This window comes from Camelus ferus, chromosome 18 (assembly GCF_009834535.1).
Source record: "Camelus ferus isolate YT-003-E chromosome 18, BCGSAC_Cfer_1.0, whole genome shotgun sequence".
Lineage (NCBI taxonomy): Eukaryota > Metazoa > Chordata > Mammalia > Artiodactyla > Camelidae > Camelus > Camelus ferus.
In genome coordinates this window covers 12149696-12176142 of record NC_045713.1, presented here as the reverse complement: position 1 = coordinate 12176142, position 26447 = coordinate 12149696, and the positions used below count along the sequence as shown (strand labels likewise).

The following is a 26447-nucleotide window of genomic DNA, read 5'->3' as shown; positions in this document are numbered from 1 at the left end:
TAGTTTTCTTCCTTTTGATAGCTTGGAAGTTGTAGATTGTATTTTTACGCTTTCGGTGGTTACTCTTAAACTGAACACAAATAATAGCTGTAATATTTTTCTAACTGAGACGAAGTGTTCACTTAACTGACGACGGCACACCTGGCCTCTCATCCTGCTGTTTGGCCTTCTGTTCACACAGTGCTGTTTGCCGTGCTGCGGGAACTGATGGGAGAGGACCAGGGAAGGGCCCTGTAAGAGGCAGCACGTGAAGGACAGGTAGGATTTGGACACGGGGTGGTTCCAAGGGGCAGAGGAGGCCTAAAGAAATGTTTAAATGACTTCATCCACTTCCACTGGTTTCTGATGGGTTTGATCAGATTCTAAACTTAATCACCAGGACTATGATTTAAAAAAGCCCAACATAATGTATACACTCTCACTTAAAACCCACATGTGTGTATCTGCATTCAGCTCAGTTGTCAAAACAGAGGCATTCTGGTGAGCCCACCAAATAATAAACCCAAAATCCAGTGGGCCCAGGCTGTGGTGTTTAATGAAACATGGAGACAAGAAGTAAAACACACACAGGTTTGCTGGTGAGGAAGTTTGAATCCCAGTGCTTTGGTTCTCAGCTCCTTTTATGTCTGCTTGTTCTTGTGGCTTATTTACAAGCCCAGTGACCTCTACTTTCTCTTTTTCTTACTTGCGGTGGATTTGCTGCTCTGAGAAACCACCGTGTCCTCTTTCGGGGGGCTCGGTGTGATACTGGAGGAGGGGGCGTCCACCGGTTCCTTGATCACAGTGATATCGACCTCCAGGTCTGGTCTTTTGGCCTCTTCCTCTTTCAAGCTGTTTAGCCTAATACAAGAAGCAAACAAACACAAGAAGGTATTTTTTTTTCCCTTTGCAATTTTAAAGTTTTTATGCTGTACATGGTGTAAACAGGTCCATGTCTGGATCTCAACCATTTTTGTGAACAAAACGGTAAACTGTCATCACTTTGCCTGAAATAAAGTGATGCCGTAGCCAGACAGTCCAAGATCAAGTCTCCATGTGTCTGCAGGGACTTGTGAAGCACGTGTCTCTGCAGTGACTTAGCAGCTCGCAAGGAGCCTTTAAAATAGCATTGTAGCCCTTTTCCTTAAATCTAATATTTTCTTCAGCAGGCTGCTTGAGATGCACTTTACAGAGGGCAGGCGTGTGCACTCTGGACGGACCTGTCTGCGTGGAACTGAGCCTGGACCGCGGCTCTGGAAAGGTGAGTGTGCGCCCTTTGCTGGGAGCTCACCACGCACCAAGCATTGTTTCTGACGCTTTACAAACAGTGGCTCAGTCAGTCCTCGTGACAGTGCTCCGAGGTACCGCCCACCTTACAGGTGAGGAAGCTCAGGCTCACAGGGACAGACCTCATCCAGGGTCACCCAGTGTTGTAAGTGGGGGCTAGGATGTGAACAGGGCTGTCTGTCTCCCAGCCACTGTGTCACGATGCCTCTTCATGGGCACCTGGGGACACAGGTGTCATCACCACGTCAGACAACCAGGGGAGAACGCGTGGCTATGGGTCCCGGGTTCTCAGTCCCCCGTGAGGACGTGCCGCCCTTAGGAAATTGTAGACTTTGAATGAAGGTGTTTGGCCCTGAAGCTTCTGGCGGCTACAGGGGACGGGAGAGACACGGGACTGAGAGCCCAGGAGGGCGGGACGGGCCCAGAGGCTCTGCCAGGTTACCTGGCTTCCAGCTCATCGTCTTCCATTTCCCTCTGCTGGGCCATCGCTTCATTATGCAGCCGGTATTCCCTGACTTTCTCCTTGAGGGTTTCTTCGTGTTTATGTGCTTGGAAGAGTGTGTTCACAAAAAAGATGTACATGTTAGTGATCCACATGTTGAGTTTTTCCTTTTGTTCATCCTTGGATTTTTCTTTTTTCTCTGGAAGAAAGGTTGATTAAAATGAGCATTAACACAATCCTGCAATAACTTTGGAGTCTGTGTCCAAATTCCAGGTCTGTCGCTTCCTGTGGCGGGCGAAGTGCCCTCTTACCCCCCGCCCCCGTGAGATGGGGTGACGCTGCGCTCCTGGGAGGAGGGCTAGGTGGCTGCAGAATGCCCCAGGGACCATCTGCAGCAGGGCGTGCCAGGATTGTCAGCATCTCCTTCAAGTCTCTTGGTACCTGTATTTTTTTTCTAACTAACTCCTACGTATTTTGGTTTTCTAAAATTAAAATCTTAAAAAATGTTACCACATTTCCATGCTTCAGAGAAAGAAAAAGAAAACTCTTGGCTTTTGCATACATTGTCTTTAAAGGCAGTTTTCATTCATAAAATTTTTTAAAGGATTTTAACTCTGAACTGAGTAAGAAGGGAGGTAAAATTATTGACTTGGTGAGGAGTCACTTCACATTTACTAAGGCCAACAGCTGCCACTTTGGAATGTGTTTAAAATCATTGATTTCTGAAACAGTAGTACTGAAATATCTGAAAGATTGGGGATCTTTCATGATAGCAGTTGCCTTTTGTCTGTGTCTATAGCTTGGGCTCCTATAGATGGCGGGGATGGGGAGGAGCAAGTCCTCCGGGAAAGTAGGACTCTGACCAACCCACCCTCCCAGCCCAGAAGCTGCCATCTGGAGGGCCCGGAGGGGAAGACTAATAGGAACAACCATGATGCCAATGCCAGATTCTACAGAGATGAAGGGCACCTTCATCTGCACTCGCCACACGAACGCCTGGGTTCTGGGGCACCGGAACCACAGCCTCGGCTTGGGACAGTGGTGTGCACAGGGGCATTTAGTGGGAAGTGACGAAGACCAGCTTGCCGGGACTTGGCCTGTCCCAGACGTCTGGGTATTTGCTACTTCAGATGCAAAGCAACATGAGACTTCAAGGAACATGAAAAATCTAGGAAAGATGACACCACCAAAGGATGATAATAATCTTCCAAAGACACGGAGATCTGCGATTGACTTGATAAAGGAGTTCATCAGTGGAATCAGGAAAATACACAAAGTGAAAAGTTTAACAAGGGGATAGAAATCATAACTAAAAAAGAGATTCTGGTGCTAATACAATGAAGAATGCAGCAGAGGGCATCCACAGCAGAATGGATGAGACAGAAGAGAGAATCTGTGAATTAAGAAATAGGAACTTTGCCCCTAAAGACGCCACACAAAAATTACTAGAACTGATAAACGAATTCAGCAAGGTAGCAGGATACAGGAGTAACACACAGAAATCTGTGTCATTTCTTTACACCAACAATGGAATGTCAGAAAGGGAAAGTAAAAAAACAATCCCTTTTAAAATCACATCAAAAAAATAAAATACTTAGGGCCAAGGAGGTAAAAGACCTATATACTGAGAATTGTAAAACACTGATAAAACTGAAGATGATTTAAAGAAATGGACAGATACCCCATGCTCTTGGACTGGAAGAAGTAATATTAGTGAAATAGCCATACTATCCAAAGCAATCTACAAATTTAATGCAATCCCTATCAAATTACCCAGGACATTTTTCATAGAACTAGAACAAATAATCTTAAAATTATATGAAACTGTAAAAGACCCAGAATTGCCAAAGCAACCCTAAGGAAAAAGAACAAAGCAAGAGACATAACCCTTCCACACTTGAGACAATACCACAAAACTGCACGAATCAAAACAGCTGGTATCAGTACAAAAACAGACATATGGATCATGGAACAGAATAGAGAGCCCATAAATAAACCTACACACCTATGGTCAGTCTTCGACAAAGGAATATACAATGGAGAAAAGAGTCTCCTCAGCAAGTGGTGTCAGGAAAGCTGGACAACCACATGTAAATCAGTGAAGTTAGAACACTCCCTCACACCATGCACAAAAATAAACTCAAAATGGCTTAAACTTAAATATAAGACATGACATCATAAAGCTCCTAGAAGAGAACACAGGCATAACACTCCGACGTAAATCGTAGCAACGTTTTCTTAGGTCAGTCTCTCAAGGCAATAGAAATAAAAGCAAAAATAAACAAATGGGACCTAACCAAACTTATAAGCTCTTGCACAGCAAAGGAAACCATAAACAAAATAAAAAGACAGCCTATGGAATGAGAGAATATATTTACAAAAGATGCAACTGACAGACTTCATTTCCAAAATATACAAACAGCTCAATATCAGAAAAACAAACAACCCAATCAAAACATGGGCAGAAGACCTAAATAGACATTTCTGCAATGAAGATGTACAAATGGCCAATAGGCACATGAAAAGATGCTCAGCAATGCTAATTATTAAAGAAATGCAAATCAAAACTACAATGAGGTGTCACCTCACACTGGTCAGAACAGCCATCATTAAAAAGTCTACAAATAATAAATGCTGGAGAGGGTGTGGAGAAAAGGGAACCCTCCTACATTGTTGATGGGAATGTGATTTGGTACAGCCACGATGGAAAACAGCAAGGAGGTTCCTTTAAAAACTAAAAATACAGCTGCCATATGATCCAGCAATCCCACTCCTGGGCATATATCCAGAGGGAACTCTAATTTGAAAAGATACATGCACCCCAGTATTCATAGCAGTACTATTTACAATAGCGAAGACATGGAAGCAACCTAAATGTCAATCCAAAGATGAATGGATAAAGATGTGGTATATTTATACAATGGAATACTACTCAGCCATGAAAATGAATGAAATTTTTTTAAAAATGAAATAATACCATTTGCAGCAACATGGATGGACCTAGAGCTTATCATACTAAGTGAAGTAAGTCAAAGACAAATATATCACTTACATGTGGGTTCTAAAATATGATATAAATGAACTTATTTATAAAACAGGAACAGACTCACAGACATAGAAAACAGACTTGGTTATCAAAGGGGGAAAGAGGTGGGGGAAGGATAAATTAAGAGTTTGGGATTAGCAGATACAAACTAATATATAAAAGAAACAACAAGGTCCTACTGTATAGCATAGGGAACTATATTCAATATCCTGTAATAAACCATACCCGAAAAGAATACGAAAAATGTGTGTGTGTATACATATATATATATATATATGATTCACTCTGCTGTACACCAGAGACTAACACAACATTGTAAATCAACTATACTTAAATTTAAAAAAAAAAAATAGGAACTTTGATCTCTTCTGACTGGATCATTTCAAAGAAAAAAGAATGAAAAAGAGTTTTCTGAAATAAGCTTTGCATTGTTTAGGCTCTGGGAATATAACTGTGACTATAACTCACTGATCTCAGGACACTTACATGCTGGGAGTTGGGAGAGGTGTGGGGAGGTACAAATAAATTTCAGGTAGTGATACCTGCAAAAAAGAAAGACTAAGTCTTATTAAAGCAATAATGGCTGAAAACTTCCAAACTGGGGGAGGGAAATGGACATCCAGACCCATGAGGCCCAAAGGACCCCAAATAGGTTGAGACCAAACAGAGCTGCACCAAGACACATAATAACTAAATTATCAAAAGTCTAAGACAAAGAATTTCAAAAGCAGCAAGAGAAAAGAGAAGTTACATATACTGGAACCCCTGTAAGAAAGTCAGCAGATTTCTTAACAGGAACTTTTCAGGCCAAGAGGAAAAGGGATAATATATTCAAAATATTGAAAGAAAAAACTGTCAACCAAGAACTCTACACCCAGCAAAGCTGTCCTTCAGAAATGAAGAAGAGATAAAGACTCTCCTGAACAAAAAAAGCGTGAGGGAGTTTATCACCACTAGTCCCACCTTCCAAGAAGTGCTCAAGGGAGTTCTTTGAATGGAAGTAAAAGGACGCTAATTAACATCATAAAAACACAGACAGTATAAAACTCACTGGTAACAATAAATGCATAGTTAAAGTTAGTTTCTGTAATATGGTAATGGTGGTATGTAATTCATTTCACTCTAGTTCAGAAATTTTAAAATGTAGTAAAGGTCCATAATTACAATCCATTATGAGTTACACATATTAAAAAACTGTAAATGGTAATACCAATAACCTAAAATGGGGGGGGGGGTACATAAAAGTATAAAGTCTAGGAATTCTATTGAAGGTGTTATCAGTTTAAAACACGGTGTTATAATTTTAAGGTGTGTAAGACTTAGGGTAACCACAAGGGAGAAGCCTGAAGTAATAACACAAAAGAATGTGATAAAGAAGTCAAAGCAGACCAGTAGCAAAGACAGCGAAGCACAAAAGCAGGATAAGAAACAAGGAGCAGTGGTTCTACAGAACAGAAAGCATTTAATAAAATGGAACTCGTATGTCCTTTTCTAGTAGTGATTACTTTAAAATAAATTGATTCAGTTGTCTAACCAAATGACACAGAATGGCTGAATGGATTAAAAAACAAGATTAACAATATGCTGCCTACAGGAACTCACTTCAGCCTGAAAGACCCAAAGACTGAGAGTGAAGGGATGGAAAAGGATATTTCAAGCATATGGTAACCAGAGAAAAGAAGGGGTAGCTATGCTTATGTCAGACAAAATAGACTTCACACCCAAAATGGTACAAAGAGACTGGGAAGGTCATTATGTAATGATAAAGGGGTCAGTCCCTCAAGAAGATAACAACAATTGTGAATATTTATGCATCCAACATCAGAGCACCTGAATATATAAAAGCAAAAACTAACAGAGCATAGAGGAGAAATAAACAGCAATTCAATAATAGTTGGTGTGTTAAAAGATCTCACTTTCAACAATGGATAAGATCAGTCAGAATCAATAAGGAAAGAGTGGACTGGATCTACATTATGGATCAAATGGCCCTAACACATTTACAAAACATTCTGCCTGACAGCAGCAGAATACACATTCTTCTCAAGTGCACATGGAACATTCTCTAGAACAGATCTTTCACTCACAAAACAAGTCTGAGCAAATTCAAGAAGCGTGAAAGCGTGTCAGGTATCTTCTCTGACCACATGGTATGGACCTGGAAATGAGCAGCAGGAGGTAAACTGGAAACGTCATGAATGCACAGAAGTGAAAGAGCGCTCTCCTGAACAGCCAGCGGATCGAAGAAGAAGGTAAAGGGGAACTAAAAAGTGTCTTAAGATAAGCGAAAACGAAAACAACATACCAAAGCGTAAGGGGTGCAGCAAAAGCAGTTCTAACAGGGAAGTTCGTAGTAATAAAGGCCTATATTAAGAAACAAGAAAGATCTCAAACCACCTAACTCTATGCCTTAAAAAACTAGAAAAAGAAGAATAAACTGAAGCCACAATTAGCAGAAGGAAGGAAATAATAAAGATTAGAATGGAAATAAATGGAACAGAGTACAGGAAAAAGCAGCAGCAAAGATGAACAAAACAGAGCTATTTGAAAAGATAAACAAAACTGACAAACCTGTAGGTGGACTAGCCAAGGAAGAGAGGGCCCAGATCAACAAAATTATGAATGAAAATGGGAGACATTACAGCTGATGCCACAGAAATACAAAGGATCGTAAGAGGCTACTATGAACAACTAGATGACAACAAACTGGACAACCTAGAAGAAACAAAAAAAATTTCTTAGAAACATACAGCCTACCAAGACTGAATCAGGAAGAAATAGAATATCTTAACAGACCAATCGCTAGTAAGCAGATCGGATCAAACTTCTCAGCAAAGAAAAGCCCGGGAAGAGATGGCTTCACTGGTCAACTTTGCCAAACGTTTAAAGAAGAATTAATGCCAGTCTTTCTCAAACGCTTACAAAAACCTGAAAAGGAAGAAACCCTTCCAAATTCGCTTCACAAGGTCAGCATTACTCTGCTACCAAAGCCGGAAAAGGACACGACCAGGGGGAAAAAAAAAAAAAACTGGGCCAAGATGCCTGATGAATACAGATGCAAACATTCTCAATAAAATAACAGGAAACCGCACTCAGCAGCACGTTAGAAGACTCATTCACTGTGACTGGGATGCAAGGATGGTTCAACACACACAAATCAATGTGATACAGCACATTAATAGAAAGAAAAGAAAAAATCACATGGTCATCTCAACAGAGAAAAAGCCTTTGACAAAATTCCACATCATTCATCATAAAAAATTCTTAACAAACTAGGTACAGGAAATCCTGCCATTTGCAACATGGATGGACCTTGAGGGCCTGACACTGGAGTGAAATAAGTTGAGAAAGACAAATATACTGGGTGATTTCACTTATAAGTGGAATCTAAAAATAAAAGTGATAACATAGAAAAAGAGTTCAGATTTGTGGTTAGAGGAGGTTGGGGAGGATATTGGATGCAGGTAGTCAAAACGTACAAACTTGCTGTTATATGATAAGTAACAGGGATATAATATACAAAATTATGACTGTAGCTGACACTGCTGTGTGATATATGCACAAGTTGTTGAGAGAGGAAACCCTAAGAGTTCTCATCACAGAAAAAAAAATTTTTTTTTGAATCTGTGAGATGATGGATGTGAACTACACATATGGTGGTAATCATTTCACAAAACATGTGAGTCAAATCATGATGCTATACACCTCCGACTGACACAGCACTGTTTATCAGCTACATCTCAATAAATGTGGGGAAAAACACAGAGGGGAAAGACTGATGTCTTGAAAGTGAACCCTGTCCAGCCAGGGGGGCAGGACTGGAAGCAGCGGTCCCTGCCTACTTATATTTTTAAAGGATGGTTGTACATTTTTATAAACTTTGTATCATTTAGAAGCAGCAGTCTGCAGATATTAAAGTTGTAGCATTAAAATACTCACCATTTTGAGATAAAAGGAAGGTTAGCCCTTTCCCCGGAGATTTAAAATTCATCTTGGAGGCTCTCCCGTCGCTTAGAGACGTCTTGACCTTGGGCTTTTACATGTAAAAGAATCATAAAGCAAAATGTGGCTTCTGTGTTGTGGGCTAAAGCTAGTTTTATACATTATACATAATTAGAAAACTATTAATGAGACCGTTAGTTACTAATGAGGCTGACTGGACTGTTTTTAACCTGCATATTTGCCCTATTAAGGAAGTGAGTAACAGCTGTTGTGTCTACTGAAAGGCTCCCCCACCACTGCCCCCCGCCCAGAAGCCAAAGATTAGAACACCTCCCCTGGGCCTGCTGGGAAAGTGTTCATTAATCTGTTAATGTCTTTAACTGCCAGATACATGCTGTTTACTCCCACGTTTCTGATCTCACCCTTGAACTCCAGGCTGTCTCCAGCTGTCACTTGCTGTCACCACTTGGATGTCTAATCAGGCACCTTCAGTCTAATAGGTCCAAAACCAACCCCTTAATTTTGCCCCCAAAACTCATCTCCGCAGACCCCCGTCTTCCCCTTGCGATAAACAGCAGCTCTGTCCTTCCGAAAATGCTCAGGCCGAAAATCTTAGAGTCATCTTTGCCTTCTCCCTTCCCTCTCAAACCCCACAGCCTTCAAAATACCTCCAGATCATTCCCAGAGCTTCCTACGAATGTGTCAACAGCAAAGCCCTTGTGAGCCCACATCCAGCCCTCTGCCGGGGGCCCCAGCTCACTCAGCATGAGAGCCAGGCCCTTGCGACGGCCGGGTGCCCTCCCGGCTACTCCGTTCATCGTCCTGGGCCACCAGGCCACCATGCTCCCTGCCAGCAACCCAGACGTGCTCACGCCTCCGGGGCCTGTGCACGGGCTGAGACCCCGGTCTCATCCTCGCATCCCACAGCTGTCACTCTGCCAGAGGCCCTCCCCTCGTCGCCCCACCCTGTCCCTCCGTCTCCATCGTTGATCCCTCCGACGTGTAAACAAACAGTGCTGCAGAAACAGCCGTCCGTTTTGGAGCCAAAATGCCTGCGAACAAACCCCGCTCCCCCACTTACCAGGTCTGTGACGGTGGGCAACTTACTCGACCTCTCTGTGCCTTGGTTCCCACCTGGAGCCGTAGTGGCACCTACAGGTCATCTGGGCATGAAACGAGCTGATCCCTAGGCAGTGCACGGCCCCTGCCAAACACCCCCTGGGTGCCCACTCTTCTGTCCGTCCCATGTCACCACCTCCCTCTTCCCCACGGGTTTCTGGTCCCGCTGGGTCCCTGGCACACAGACGTGTCCTCGTCACACAGGGGGTGCCCAACAGTGGCTGACACTACAGCGTGGAGCTCGTTTTCCACGGAGCCGTAAATACCAACCTCTGATTTACTCATTTTGCCGATATCGAGCAAGAGGCCTAACTTGCTTGAAGCCGACTCGTTGCTGCCACACTGCACCTCAGACTCCGGGCTGGTCACTGCGCTTGCGCTCCTGTCCTGGGTGCTCTGGTCAAGCTCAAACACACAAGAGGGTCTCTGGTTTCCACGGAGACACACACACACACACACACACACACACACACACGATTTTAAGGCAGTATAACTTGATACACTGTAAACGACACAAAGCGCATCACGAGGATGTGTTCTGGCATGTCTACGCCTGGGAAAGGGTCACCTGAGACAGAACGCACCCGTCACCCTGAGCTTCCGTGCCCCTTGGTGCCCCACCCTCTTCCCCCGTCCTCAGGCATCCAGTGCTTCCTGTCACCACAGCTCACTCTGCACTTGCCAGAATTTTAGACCACTGAAGGCACAGCAGTGTGCATCCTTCTCTGTCTGGCTTCCTTCCCCCAGCCTCATTGTTTTAATTCATCCAGGTTGTTGTGCGTATCACAAGTTATTTCACCGCTGGCTCATCCTCCACTGCACAGTTGTCATCAGACTTGTTTATCCTGGTGGGTGTCGGAGGCCAGATTGAAAACCAGAAGCGAACTTGACTGGGTGGCTTCTAAGTGTCCCCTGACCGGAGTGTCTGTGCGTGCTTCCTGGGGCCTGTGCTGCTGCCACGAAACCATGGATGAGTTTAGGGTGGGTAACCATCCGTACGTGGGAAGCAGTGCTGAAGCTGAACCTGAAGCTCTCTCCAAGGCACATCCCAGGAATCGTGGTCAGAGCAGCTCCTTAGCAAACAGCAAGGATGTCCCTTGAGCAAGCAGCTCCAGGAAGCTGCCCAGCCGAGGATTTCCACTGGCCCTCAACGCTCTCCCTTGTGGCTCCAAAACAATGGCTCAGAAATCAGAAATCCTTCTAGCCCACGAACCTGAAACCCCGCTCGATCTGATCCAGCGGCCAGATCTTTCGGTAAGTGGCCCAGGGCGTCCCTGCTCCTCCGGAGGCCTCGCTGTGAAGCCCCAGGTCCGGACCTGCTCAGCACCCTGCACACACTCGGGAGCTGTTCTTGGCATCTGTGCCCTGGGACAGGCATTCCACTCTTGCAAACACGAGATCACATGATGAAACGTCTCGTCACAAAACACCTCAGATGCTGTGTGCCTTGTGGTCCAGCCAGTGGACACCCCCCCCCCCACCAGCGTTTGGGAAGGCACAGATCTCCACCATCGTGGCCAGGAGCCTGCTTCCTGGGTCATGACCCAGAAACACGTTCCCTAACTTAGAAAAGAAGGACAATACACTCTTTTCAGAATGTGAAAAAAAAGTCTTAAATTTTTTCTTAAGTCTTGAGTTATTTCCTGAAGGGTTACAAAAGCCCCAGGGAGTTTTGATGACGGCTGAACCACTCCAGAATAAAACCACCCCTTACTCTGTAAATTCTAAGACGTTATCTGTTACCTGATTTGTCATCATGTAAGTGCTTCCAAATTTGTTTCCAGAGATGTCATCATTTGGAAAATTTAAACAGGATTTAGTCGTTTGGTCAGGAACAGAGATGTGTGCGAAGCATAACAGAGCTTCGAAGAATTCCAGGAAAACCAGCTGAAAGGTAAGAAAACATAAAGGGTCTCCCATTCACCCTGACCCACCTCGACGTGGACCAGCGACGAGTCTGAGCGTCCGGCTCGATTCCCCACGAAGTACCACGTCGTTCAGCACTCAAGCATCTTGGGTGCTCAGCAGTTTGCAATAGAACTAGAGCATTTAAAAGACCTACTGGGACGTTAAGTGCTCTTGTGAGGTTTGTAAGGCATTTTTCTTTTTGACAGAAACATTTTATTTATATTAGCTAAGTGAGGACCATCACTTTCAAAAGTTTTCCTTTTATGCTGAAAAACTAGAGGAAGTGGCATCTGTAAACCCAGGTGACAAGTGCAAGTGTTCCCCTCGGCCACCACGGCCCCACCGTCCGTGAGCGCCGACATGCGGGCCCACCTCTGCATGGGACGGCCTGCTCGGACTCGGACCGTCCCCCTGAGGTCGCTGTCAGGCCTGAACCCAGGGCCCTTTGGAGTCTGAGCTGGAACAGGCCTCCTACTTTGACCAGAGGCTCCAGGCCGGCCTCTGCCTGCTCCCGGGGGTCTGTCCGGCATCCCTGCAGCCCAATGTCCTTGGCCCAGCAGTTTGCAGAGAACCGCCGGATGCTGGGTCAGGCTGGTAAAATGAGACATGTGCTTAGGACGAGAGGAGGTGGCTGGGATGTAGCTGTTACATTAACACACAGGCCAGTGAGTCCCTGTGCTACCCAGGGACCAGCTGTCGCTGCCTTGCGGTGACACTAACCATCCGTTAGCAGTGTGCCCCACAGCAAGGGTTTCATTTGTTTTCTTATTAGCTGTTCTGCTTGTGTTCTTCCTGCATCTTTCTCTCCCGGGAGGGAGCGAACCTTCAAGAGACGCCAGACCACCTGGCCCCGGAGAGGTTCGTAAATGTCAGGTGAGTAGAGAGTTCCCTTAGATGTGCAGCTCTGGGCTGTTCTTTGTGTCCCAGCTTAGGATCTTGCCTGACAGCTTGAGAAGGTCAGCCTAAAGCTTTTGTTCAAGCTGAAGTCTGGATAAGAGGTCAACGAGGGAACTTCAACGACCAGGGTGGTGAAGGGGAACAGGGCGGGTGTGCCGGGGACAGCGCGGAGGCAGGTGCGACGCTGGTCCAGGGTTGATGCTGGAGAGGCTAAGCCCTCTGGAGATGCTGGGATCACGGGAACGTATTTTGTACGTACATCAGGAGGACATGAATTGCGGGGGCACATGTGGAAAGAGAAGACTGTTAGGGGTTGAATTGCATCTCCCCAAAAAAGCTGGAGTCCTAACCCCCAGTGTCCTCAGACTTACAGATAATCAAGTTATTAGGGTCGGCCCTAGTCAACATGACTGCTATTCTTTAAGAGGGAAATATGGATCCAGAGATAGAAGCACAGAGAGAAGACGCGAGAAGGCAACAGCCAAGGAGACAGGCCTGGAGCAGACCCTCTGCCAGCCTTCAGAAGGAGCCAACTCCGCCAACACCTTGATTTCTACCAGCCTTCCGAACTATGGGCAAGAAATAAGTTATTTAAGCCAGAAAATGGGGGTTGGGGGTTAACAAGTTCAATGTTCCGAGGTAGGTGTGTGGTGGGTGTGTTCAGGGAATAGCAGAGGCAGGTGTGACTCGGGTCAGACGTGGACCCAGAGGTGGGCGTGCTGGCACCACAGGTGCCAGTCCAGTCTTGGTCCCTGGTGTCCAAGGCAAAACCAACAGCCTGCATTGGATCTGTGCCATCTGTGCCACCTCTGTACAAACCTCAAGTTCAAAGTTGCTGTCAATTCCGTCATGCACGAAAGGATTATCCTCTGCTATGACCTCCACAAATTTGGTTGCTGTTAATTCTTTATTGATCATTTTAAAGTTCTGTAAAAGAAACAACCAGTCAAACCATAACAGCCGATAATTACAAACAGCTGTATATTTAGAACGTCAGTTTCTCTCCATACGACACCTTAAGGAGACGTTCTAGAAATGAATATCTTAAAAACTGAGCGCAGCATTCAGGATTAACATGGGTACTTACCTCTCTACTCCTCCCCTCATCCCTCTAAGACAACAGTCAGGATTCTTCATGGGCACAAATGTAGGACAGAAAGAATGGGAGAGCACATGACCCCGATGTGAGATAACTCAGTTCTCCAGGTGGGAGGGCACAGGGGCTGGCGGGCTTAGCGGAGCAGGGAACAGGGAGCCCCGGGGGGCAGGAGGCAAGTCACGTCCGGGAGGAACTCAGGAAGGAGGCACCTCTGAAAGCCACGCTCCGGGAAGACTCACAGGAAGTCTCGGTGAAGACCCTTTCCACATGGAAACTGAAAGCAGTGGGTTTACTGTCGACAGCGTTTGGCCCCCTGACACAGCGTGGCTGACCACGAGGATCAGGTTAAAGTGCACCTTGGCAGGGCCCTCCCTCCCCTCCGCCCTCAGAACTGCACAAACTGGGTTCGCATCCCCCAGGCAGGGCGTAGGAGAAATCCTCTCTTGGAAAATTGAACATTTGAGAGTAAAGATCTGACGAAAACCGACAGCTGGCTGAGGAGGAGAGAGCGGAGCTCGGTCGCTCCACAGCGAAACCCAACCTTTGACAAGTGCCACTCCATCCACAGGAGCTTCCCGTCGGCCACGGTCCTGTCTGTAGGTGGACAGACAAGGCTCACCACACGTTGTAGGGAAAGCCTTAATATAACAGCCAGAGAACAGAACCAGCAGGGGTTGGGGGGGAGACCAGGACTTGGAGGGAACAGGAGCAATGTGAAGAGCAGAGAAGAAAGTTCCATTTAGCGCCCCCTCCCCCAAATCTTTCACTTCTTCAGTGGCTTCCAGTAAATCTCAGAGTCTCACAACATACTCAAATGTTCAGGTTTCAGCAGAAAATCACTGACTCATGATGCCAAGAACCAGGAAGATCTCAAACTGAGATGCTGCATGAACAAAGATGCCAACACCAAGATGACAGAGATCATAGAATGAACAAAGATTTTAATTAAAATGCCATTATAAACATGCTTGTAACAAACAGGGAAAAAGGAGACTCAACAAATGAATAGAAGAAATATGGAGCCAAATGGAAATTTTAGAGCTGAAAACTGTAATAATTAAACTAAAAACTCAATAGATGGGCCCAACAGCATAAAGAAAGGGACAGGAAAAAGAATCAGTGAACTTGAAAATGGAATAATAGGGGGGAGGGTATACCTCAGTGGTACAGCATGTGCTTAGCATGAATGAGGTCCTGAGTTCAATCCCCAGTACCTCCTCTAAAAATAAAAAACAAACCTAATTACCTCCCCCCACCACTGAAATAAAATAATTAAATAATACAATAATAAATAATTTTTAAAAAAAGAAAATGGAATAATAGAAATTATCCAGTCTGAACAACAGAGGAAAATTACACTGAAAAAAATTAAACAGAGATCCAGAGACCTGTGGGCCTATAATAAAAGATCTAACATTAATGTTATCAGAGTCACAGAGGGAAACGAGAGAGAAGGTGGGGTTGAAAAAGTACATGAATAAATAATGGCTGAAACCTTCTTAAACTTGGTAAAAACACAAACCTACAGACCTAAGAATTTGAATGCACCCCACACAGGATAAACCCAAAGAAATTCACATCAAGTTATATCATAGTCAAACTTCTGAAAACTAAAGATGAAGGGAAAAATCTTGAAAGAAGTGTTAGTGAAACAACACCTTCCTACAGTGGAAAACATTCACATGACAGCAGACTTCTCCTCAGGAACCATGGGGACCAGAAGAGAGTGGCACCACGTTGTTTAAGCCGTGAGGGAGGACTACCAACTCAGAAGCCTCTAGCCAGGAAAATACCCTTCAGGCATGAAGGGCAATTCAAGACATTCTCAGATGAAGGCAAACTAAGAATTTGTTGCTAGCAGACCTACCTTAAAAGGATGGCTGAAGGAAGTTGTCTAAATAGAAAGGAAAAGATAAAGAATCTAGGAACTTCAGGAAGGAAGGAAGAACAAGGTAAGCAAAAATATGGGCAAGTACAATATACTCTCCTTTTCCTCTTGAGTTTCACAAATTGTGTTCGGCAGTTGAAGCAAACACAACTTGTAATTATAGCACTGTTGGATGTGGTTCTAAATAAATGTAGAGGAAATACCAATTATATTATAAATGGTAGGGTGTAAAGAGATGTAAAGCAAAGTAAGGTTTCTATACTCCACTCAAATTTATCAAATGATGACACTGTCAGACTCATAAGTCTAATATATTTATAGGTAAATACTCAAAAAAAAACATTATTAGATCAATCAAAATGAAAATTCTAAAAAATAAGTAACCCACAGGAAGGAAAAGCAAACAGAAACAGGGAGAACAAACAAAACAAAAATTTAAATGACAAATTTACACCTAACATATAAATTACATGAAATGTACATGGTCTAAACATGCCAATTAAAAGACAGATATTGGCAGCTATTGTTGGTGGGACTGTAAAATGGTCCAGCCACTCTGAAAAATTTGGCAGTTTTTTTAAATTAAGTAACTACTCACTCTCTAATTCAACAATTGCAATCTAGGCATTTATCCCAGAGAAATCAAAATTTGTCCACAGAAAATCTTGTACAGTTCATATTATCTTTTTTTAATTTATTTTTTTGTTTTTGTTTTTTTCTTTTTTCTTTTTTTTTCTGTTCATACTATTGTTATTCATTACAGCCAGAAATTGTAAATAAACCAAATGTCCATGGATTAGATGGATAAATAAATCATTGTGGTATATCCATCACATGGAATACTATACAGCAGCAACAAAGAACAAACTATTCACACATACAACAACATGGATGAATCTCAAAATAATTATGCTGAAAGAAGCTACACAGAGAAAACAGAGAAAAGAGATACAGAGGATACAGCATTATAAAGTCTAAAATATTTGAGCTAGCATCCCAGAGTGAAAAAATGGTTCTGAAGCAATGGTTAAAGAAGTAATAGTGGAATTTTTTTCAAAACTGATAAACAACATCAATCCATAGATTCAAGGTAACAGGTGCCAAGTTGAAGAGATTCTTACTGGCCAAATATGGGACTGTTTGACCAGGGGGCTTGGGGTGGGTTGGGCTGGAGGAAAGACTGCAATGGATTCAAACACATCATGTGTATAATGATATTTTCAACAGCTCATTAGTCACCTTTGAAGAATTGCTAGGATATCAACTCATTATTCTGAGAATTAATAAAGGGGAAAACTGAGCATTTATCCTTCTTTTCCTGTGTATTTCAGAGTAATTAAATAGCCAATAAAATAAACTTGTTCTTTAAGTGGGTTTCACAGCTAATAAGTGCAGGCGGCATGACAGAATTAAAAAATTACTCCTGGGGGACTCTTAAGGAAGTAATGTAGTTAGTTATGACTATCAGGGCTGCTCAAACCAACAGTGAAAGGCTGATGGGGAACGCTGTAATGGAAGGACCCTGCTGACACCATGCGCCCCACCGGTCAGTCTCAGCCTCACTGCTGCATGCATCCCTGCTGCGACACGACAGGAATTAACCAGAACCACCCTGAGCCTTGTCCGAAAAAAACAAAACAAGGCAAACCCTGAACCTCATCACACTCCTATTCTAACGACCACTTTCATGGAATTATGCGGGGAAAAGGAACACCTGTCATCAGCCCTCGGAGGACGCAGCCAGCCAAAACCAGATGTCTGAGCAATCAACCTACAGGGACAAAGGGCCTCATCTCTTCAATAATAAGGGATCACAAAGAAGGGGGAAAGTGAATAAAAAACTGTATAATATTCCATCTAAAAAGAAAATCATATACTTTAAAAACACTTTTCCTATTGATACTAACTTTTTGTATATATATGACATTTAAATTTTTTCAATCAGGTTTTCATATATATATATATATATATATATATATATATATATATATATATATATATATATATATAGTGCTATATATATAGCACGTAAGACTTTTAAAATCACTCTATCCCTTATTAGTACTCAATTCTTTTAGTTTTCTCATTGATTTTCCCACAAGTATAAATTAAAAGTATCATGAAAGAAAAACTACAGGAGTATGAGAATATCCTATAAATTAGATGTTCTCACTGTTTTCTAAACTGACAACTATTTTAAATTACTTTTTTGATGAATAATAGTTTTTTAAGTGGCATTCATCCCCCCCATCTTCCTTTAAATGACAAGATCTGCATGAGTGAAGATGCGGGAGGCCTGCCGCCCCTGCATCTCCCCTCACCAGGAAGCGCGCTGGGCAGGGGGTCCTCCTGTCTCTCTTCCTGCCACTGTCACAGACCACTGGAAGTTCCCTCTTGTGCTGATGGCTATGAAAGTTCATCCCAGACCTCCACCTCGTTCGTTGCATATCATAGCCAGACTACTCTGCCTTTCCTAAGTTAAAATCAAAATGCCTGTGACTATCAAACAGGTATCCGCCATGAGTGGTCACCTTCAGCATCCAGAGGAAGTGTCTCATCTTCATGGTCAGCTCGTAGGGAGGAGCTGCACTGGGTCTGCAGTAAACTGTATAGATCTCCCAGCACTTATCAATGTAATTCATTGAATAGAGCGTCCGCTGCACCTCACAGAATAAGTGGCCTAAAAAGGTAATGAAAAAATACATCATTCCAGTGGGGAGTGGATAGCTCAAATGGTAAAGCACATGCTTAGCATGCATGAGGTCCTGGGTTCAATCCCCAGTACTTCTTCTAAAAAATAAGTAAGCCTGATTACCTTCCCCCCAGGAAAAAAATTTTTAAAAAAGAAAAATATATCATTTCAAAAATGATTACAGAACTGTATCTTGGAAAGAATGATGTGAAGGTAAGCCTATTGGTTTTGTATTTACCTTTGACGTGGCAGGCATTTGGATGAATGTTCTCAGTCATCAGTTTTGTAAAACACAGAAAGAGCAATGGGCTTCTGTTCCTGTGATTAAAAAGATATCAGAACCACTTCTCCCTCCAAGAGCAGGAAACTAATTCCTCCCTCCTTCAGGGTGGACTTAGTAATTGGCTTCTAACAAGCATAGTATAGAAAAGGGGAAAAGAGTAAGTTTGCCACAGAGAAACCTGGCTGACACCGCTTTGACCTAGTGATCAGGGTTAACGCCACCAGTAATGATACAGATCGATGTCACGCACCCCTGATTTGATGATATTCTTCCTCCAAACCCATAACCTCAGTGTAATGATGAGAAAAATCAGTAAACCAAAATCAAGGGACATTTACAAAATAACTGACCAATATTCTTCAAAAGTTTCGAGGTCATAAAAGACAAGGAAACTGTCGCAGGTTCTAGGGGACCAAGGAAATAATTAAATGCAAGATGGGATTTCTGGACTCGATCTTGGAACAGAAAAGGGACATCAGTGGAAAACCTCGGGAAATCCCAGTGAGATCTGTCACTTAGGTAATGGTGTTGTAGCAATGTTAAGTCCTTAATTTGGGTAAATGTGCCCTGGTTGTTTAAGATGTTATCATTAGGGGATGCGTGGGTATTTAGGTATTCTGTGTACTAACTTGGCAAAATCCTGTAAATCCAAAATTATTTCAAAAGAAAGTTTTTTTTGTGGGGGGAGAGGGTATAGCTCGGTAGAGCGCATGCTTAGCATGCACGAGGTCCTGGGTTCAGTCCCCAGTGCCTCCATTAATAAATTAATAAATAAATAGCCCTAATTACTCTCTTACCCCCAAAAAAGTTGTAGGTTTGTTTTTTTCGTTTTTTTTGAAAAAGATACAATATCAATTTTGCCCTGAGAAAGAGGGGAAATTCTGGTCTAAGGAAGAGTTGGTTGTGACTATTTCTAAACAAAACCTTGAGGGTTATTTGCAGAAATGAAACATGACCCACATCTGAAGGGTTTTCACATTTTTAATCTGGTTTCTTACGAGGTTTTTTTGTGGTTAATGTTTGTGGGAAAGTTACGTCTAACCTTTTATCTCAAGAGTGTGAAAAATAATCATGAATGTCAGAGAAAAGAGGACAGCATTGTGACCATCACAATGGTTACCTCAGCCCGCATCCCCTCGCGGGGCCCAGGCGGAGTACCTACTGGTATTCTTTGTGATGAATGTGGAACGCCAACTGCAGGAGAGAATTCAGAAATGTCCTCAGAAGTATTGTTGTAAATGGAGAATGAATTTCTTCAACTGGTATGTCATTATTGGCTATAATAAGAAAAGAGGAGAGGACGCCCAGTAGTTTCTAGAACTTTCTATCTCATTTGCTTCCTGGCACACAAGCCAAAGAACTGAATACAGCAGAGTACTGTTTTCCTCCCCAGAGGACACTGTAACAGTAGGTAAGCATCCACCTAAAAATTAACTTCCGCAAGAAAGGTCTCCATCTGGTCGCTTTTCAATAAACAGACGAGGTCCCATGTCCCAGTGTTTTTCAAAGTGATCTGAGCCACAATCTGATTAATCCTGCTAATCTTAAATGAGCTTCAAACACTTAAATTTGAAATAAATTGGTGTGTGTTCTAGTATTTTATTTTTTAAGTAGATGACTTGAGACCCTCAGTCCTGCCTCCCAGAATTCGGCTGAAAGGAGTAAAATCTTCAAAGTTGTTCAACTTGTATTGCATGACTTTTAAACTGGAAACCAAGACCACACCCGAGATTATCTAAAGCCTTTCCCAAACCTTCCCTGATCCTCTCGGCTTCTGACCTGACAATGTGGTGTTTGGGTTTTTTTCACAATAGATCAGGGGTAGGCAAACCTCTCTGTAAAGAGCCAGATGGTAAATATTTTAGGCTTTGTGAGCCAGGCAGGCTCTGCCACAACCACTCAGCTCCCAGGCTGTGGGACAAAAGCAGCCACAGGCAAGACGTAAAAACATGAGCACGGCTGTGTTCCAATAAAACTTTATTTACAAGAACAGGCGGCGGGCGGGATTTGGCCCACGAGTCTACTTTGCTGACCTGCTACAGGCGGTCTTTTTACTGTTGCTGTTGTTTCACGAGATCGTCCCTCACTTTGGGAACAAGACTGTATTTTGATTTCTAGGATACTCTCCCAGCATCTGCCCTCCTCACTCCCTCAGCATTTTTGACTGGTTTCATGGTGATGGGGTGTCATACTGCTCTTTAAGCCAAAAGGTGTGGGGAAGCTGGGGTACTCACCACTCAGTACCCTGTCCATATCAGCAAGGGTTATTTTATGGTGATGAAATTTGCAATCTTTCAGAAACCTCCAGAAGTGAAGCTTTGTCATCAGAAAGGTGTTATCCAGGGAGCAGCTACATCCTAGGCTGCTGTAAAAGCTATAGATTCTTCTTAACTCAGTGATATTTCTTAAGATAGCATATTCTACCTGAAAAGAGAAAACCATACGTATCTTAATGTCACCTAACAAGAAAAAAAGGAAACTTCTTTTCTAAATTAAATGAGGTAACACACGCAATAGCATTTACCTCTTACCCCTGTAAGGGCTCAATAGATGTCATATTCTCCCCACCACCCTCAGGTCAAGAGAATGGAATTTCTGATTAACAGTAAAAAGATGTGCTGTTAGACTCAGAGACACAGAAAACAAACGTGGTTCCCAGGGGGGTAAGGGGGTAGGAAGGGATAAATTGGGAATTCGAGGTGTGCAGATACCAACTACTATATATAAAATAAACAAGTTGCTACTGTATAGCACACGGAACTATATTCAATATCTTACAGTGACCTGTAATGAAAAAGAATATGAAAAGGAATATAGGTTTGTACATGTATGACTGAAGCATTAAGCTGTACACCAGAAACTGACACAACAGTGTAAACTGCCTATACGTCAATAAAAAAAAAAAAAAGAGGTGGAGGGTACAGCTGAGTGGCAGAGTGCACCCTTAGCACCCACAAGGTTCTGCGTTCAACCCCTAGTGCCTCCATTAAATAAATAAATAAATAAACCTAATTACCCCCACAATAAATAAAAACCAAAACCTTTAAATTAAAAAAAAACTGATGTTAAAAACAAATAAATAAAAAGATATTATGCTAAAAGGAAAAAGAGACGCTGTTACTTTCATACTACTGTGACATCATCCTATCTGAACGGCAGCAATAAAATTCTCTTGTCTACAGATCAATACCCTTCATGGACACAAACACAAAAACCCTCGACAAGATACTAGCAAACTGAGTGCAGCAATCGATAAAAAGAATAATACATCAACACAAGCGGGGTTCATCCTGCAACTGCAAAGCTGGTTCAGCATCTGAAAACTCAGTGTAATCCATCCCAGGGAGAGGCTGGAGAAGAAAAACCACACGACCTACCAATGCGTTTGACAGAATTTAGCATCCAATCATGATAAACGCCCTTAGCAAATCAGGGATAGAAAGGAACTCCTTAACCTGATCAACGGCTACACAAAAACATACAACACCCCCTTAATGCTACGTCTCTGAAATAGGCGGTATGCACATTCATTGCTTTACTCACCTCCCTCTGTCCCCATCACCTTCTAGTATTTTCCCTGGGCCCTCAATGGCCTTAAGCTGCCCCCAGATTCCTCAGACATGCAGCCCAGCAGCCTACACAGTGTCCTGTTCTCCAAAACCTCGTGCCCCACATGTCCCCCTCCCAAAGGAAAAATTCAGAAAATGTGGATGAACAGAATTTGGATCCCCACGGAGACAGGAAAGTCCCAGCTGGGCAGCTGCATCAGGCACCTGTCACTCTCAACATTAACTCCTGCTTTTTACAATTCAATTCAGTGGGATAAACATGTATCGTCTGCCTTACCTAAAGCATTGCTCCAAAGCAGAACACAGAATTTTCTTCTGGAGGCTTAAAATCTAGTGAAGAACGCAAGATGTAGACACAGGAAGGAAGTCTCGTGACAGAACAGAGCTGTGGAGGAGGGGGAGATGGATTCAAGGAAGAAGCCCCCACAGGGCGCTGTACTTGAACTGAGCCTTGGAGGATGGAAAAATGAGCCAGGATTGGTGGGAGCCGGCCCCCAAGTGGTGGTCGGGCCAGGAAGTGGACGGGATGGGCTGGTCCAAGGATGCCGGTGGGGCTGTGTGACCTGGAGCAAGGCTGTCACCTTGCTCTCTCCGCAGGCTCCCTCAAGTGCAAAGTGAATCAACCACAGTTCCAGCCCGAGGCTGCGGGTGGGGTTTGGAGAAGTGAAGGCTTCAGACCCACTCCTGGAGCTCAGGGCTCCATTTCCATGTGCCTGGTCAGGAGGGGGGGCGCCGACGGGGCCAGGTCGGAAAGAGATGGGCTGACAGCAGAGCCTAGAAAGCCCTGAAACCAGGAACATGGAATTAACAGCAACGGCAGCTGTCTGGATGAGAGAGGATCTCTCTCGAAGGCTGCAGGCTTGTGTGAGCTTGTCTGGACTGAAACACCAGTAAATGCAGAACCCCTGCTCAAAAAAATGATACCCACATTTTGACAAAATGTCCAGTAGAAGACAATAAATACATATGACCGCAAGAAAACAGTGGATAAACCTAAACTGAGGGACATTCTTCAGGAATAATAATAATTCTTCCTCTGCAAAAGTCTCAAAGTCACGAAAGACATGGCAAGACGGAGGAGCTGTCACAGTTTGGAGGACATTAAAGGGACATTTGACGACTCCGTGCAGTGTGGAATCCCAGGACAGGAAAGGAGAATTATAAAATATTATATGGTCATTAAACATTTTTAAAGGTATTCCTGAAGTGTGGGATTACAGGATTCTTTCGATTTCTATGTCCTTTCTCTACAATGTTTGGATTTTCTGTAGAAGCACGTGCTGTTTTTCTAATTACAAAGCAGTCAAGATATATTTTTTAAAACACAGATTTTTTTAAGACCTATATGTTTTGACATAGAAAGAACTCCAAAGTGGAAAATGAATCAGACAGATAATGTGATCTCTTCTGTTTTGGTAAATCAATATAAATGTTTGTTCATCTCAAAATCACATCGTAAAAGAGTATTTAATGGCACTGAGTAGCTATCGTTAAGCTCCACACGAAAATAGAGATTGTATTAACAGAAGGAACCATTTCGAGACAGAATGCACAGAAAAAACTGGGAACATGCTCACAAGATTTTGTCTGGGTGGAGGTTTTCTTTCTTATCTGCATTTTCTAAATTTTCTACAGGTGCTGAGTATTACTTTCGTAACTGGAAAAAGTGGTAAAGATTCCTATTTTTAACAAGAATCTTGCAGCAGATGGAGTGAGTGATACTAGAGGCCTGATTTACAGTGTTGGCCAAGGGGACAGAAATGGGGAGGGTGGGGGATGGGCAGTCATCACTTCTAAGGCCCAAAGAACTAGGGGCCAGAGGAGGCAGCGATGAGGAAGGGAAAGGGGGCAAAGATGCTTTGTAGTTTTGAGGTACTGCTGGTCCTCCTATCGCAAACAACATCCTCAAAAACAGTTTCATCAAAGAATCATACCAAGCCCCCCCGACCCCGTCAAAGCCGGGGGACATGATACTCAGGTGTAAACTGGTGGCAGTGATTTGACAGATGCTGATCAAACGTGGTCCAGCTACACATAATTTTTTCCATCTCTAAGTATTTCTAGATTTCTAATAATCTCTAAATTTCTGAAATTCTTTTGAATCCCAGCAGCCCATAACACACAGCAGAACAAATGACCTACAGAGCAGGGTGGCCACAGCCCTGGTCTTCAGACCAAGCGGGCTGTGATGGTGACTTGATTCTACGGGCTCTGGGTAATTCACTGAATCCCCCGATCTGGGCTTCCGTGTTCTCAGGGAGCCTGCTCACCCACAGGGTTGCCTCGTAAATTCAACAGGATGACATAATCAGAGCATCTCATGGGCGTTTAAAGAGACAATACATGACTGCAGTCATCAACTGTGTCTTCCCAGGACCATGGAGAGTCTGCTAATGTTCAAGCCTAAAATACACGTTTCTAACAACACAGAAGGCTTTTACCTGCTTCTTTTCTTCTGACTGGTCTCTCTCAGGGAACATGTTCAGCACCAAGCTGAGATCCAGCTCAATGCTCAATCCTAACACGGAACTGCTTTCACTGCCATCAAGCTTTCTGATGATTTCTAGCAAATGAGGGAGAACATAGGGGGTACTTGTGAAAAGCAATGTTAAAATGTTTCAACGTTATGTTAAAATAATTTTCCACAGAAGTGTGATATAAAAGTATTCAAAAACCTATAAGAAATCAGTAGCACCCAGGAAACGTCCATTTCCTGAAATACTAGGTGCATCTGTGATGACGAGAGATCGTGGATGTGATACTTGATTTGCCTTCAGCTGACAGGTGGACGCTCCCTACCGGTGCTGATGGAGGATCCGAGGGACTGGCTCCTGAGGGCAGGTTCTGAAGGCAGGTCCGGGTAACTTATCAATTCACCTTCAAGATCTGGAAACTCCGCTATGTGGTCATTGCAAAACGGACCATCATACACACGCCCATTCTTGAAAGTTAACCGGCCCTGCAGATAGAAAGGTAGCTTTTTGTACCTTAGGAAAATCCTTCTTAGGAAACCATTGGTAAATGTACATCAGTACTTTTTCAAGGGTTTGGAGGCTTTGGTTTGTTAAGATCTGTGCTGAGTCCACATAGAATCAGGCTCCTGGGGTCTCAGGTCACCGTGTAAATCCTCGCTCCTCCTCCCAATTCCCCTTCTCTTCTCCTCCTCTCCTCTATCTGCCCCACAATCTCTCCCCAACTTTAAGCACCCCAAGATCACAGAGTGTGGCTTATTAAATATGCTAGTGGCCAGCAGAGTGCCTGTCACAGAATGGGGACTTTCTTGACATTTGTCAAACCCAGGCCAATAGTCAGTCTGACTCAGAGGTGGGCAAATGACCCAATTCAGCTCAGTGAAACTAAGGGCATTCGTGGGAAACTTCTCTGTAAAGAGTTTCTCCTCTCCCTCTACTTAGTGTGGTATGTAGGTGTGAAGCCTGGAACCACAGCAGCCACCTTACAGTCATGAGGGAGGGGCAGCATAAGAGTGAAGCTGACATGATATGAGACATGGATAGATGGAAGAGAGACCCTGACATCACTGAGCTGCTGAATCAAACCAGCCCTGAAACCCACATTATTCTTTATCATTTATGGAAGATTAAGCTAGATTTTGTTACTTGCAAACAAAAGCACTGCAACATGTGCACACGCACACACACACGCAATACAAACTAATAAAGAACCTCTAAATATACAGAAAATTGATGATGCATTGGAAATTATTTTAAATTGTATGTAAGCATCTTAACAAAAGCTAACCTATGCAAAAATGGATGGTGAATTTTACTAGGTAGAGAAGGACACACCTTTACATTATCTTTAAAATGTAATCTTCCCAGGTCTGGACTCACCATGCCATGTTTTTTGTTGGAAACCCATTCTCCTTCATACATGGCTCCACTGGCATAATAAAACTTCCCATGGCCGTGACGGGCCCCCTTTACAAACTCTCCTATGTATTCATTTCTCAAAGGATACTGGGAGTAGGGGATTCTCTTTAGAAACCATGTGTGTGTTCCAAAGCCATTCTGAAAAGAAAGCAAATTCCCATGAGACTTGCTTAGACTGTTTCCTCTGTTAACCTGAATCCACTTAAAATTACGTACAGATCAGACACAGCACTCGTGTGAAGGGGCAAAGAGCCTGGACACTGGAGTCACACAGACTTGGGTTCAGTCTCAGCTTGGCTACTTCCTAACCAGCCTTCTGACCTAAGGCTAATTAGGTGAGTAGAGCACGTACTGAGCATACACGAGGCCCTGGGTTCAGTCCCCAGTACCTCCTTAAAAAAAATAA

At 43.4% G+C, this 26447-nt stretch overlaps 1 protein-coding gene across 6 annotated transcripts in view; it reads right to left on the bottom strand.

The window, feature by feature from the left end:
- Positions 1 to 409: 409 nt before the first annotated feature.
- Positions 410 to 26447, bottom strand: part of LOC102509604 (radial spoke head 10 homolog B) — a 39416-nt gene continuing 13378 nt past the window's right edge. For 3 of the 6 annotated variants that reach the window (XM_032460033.1, XM_032460034.1, XM_032460037.1), the window contains 13 exons: positions 26003 to 26179; positions 24951 to 25110; positions 24593 to 24714; positions 20817 to 21006; positions 19745 to 19859; positions 18538 to 18617; positions 18139 to 18287; positions 13440 to 13547; positions 11559 to 11702; positions 10086 to 10241; positions 8694 to 8787; positions 1709 to 1907; positions 410 to 840 (listed from right to left, as the gene is read on the bottom strand). In XM_032460033.1, the coding sequence (XP_032315924.1) occupies positions 666 to 840; positions 1709 to 1907; positions 8694 to 8787; positions 10086 to 10241; positions 11559 to 11702; positions 13440 to 13547; positions 18139 to 18287; positions 18538 to 18617; positions 19745 to 19859; positions 20817 to 21006; positions 24593 to 24714; positions 24951 to 25110; positions 26003 to 26179 (1869 nt within the window). In that variant the 3' untranslated portion in view covers positions 410 to 665. Of the gene's footprint in view, positions 841 to 1708; positions 1908 to 5240; positions 5297 to 8693; positions 8788 to 10085; positions 10242 to 11558; positions 11703 to 13439; positions 13548 to 18138; positions 18288 to 18537; positions 18618 to 19744; positions 19860 to 20816; positions 21007 to 24592; positions 24715 to 24950; positions 25111 to 26002; positions 26180 to 26447 lie in introns of those variants that run through there. The other 3 variants (XM_032460035.1, XM_006173868.3, XM_032460038.1) reach the window with 3 other exon arrangements.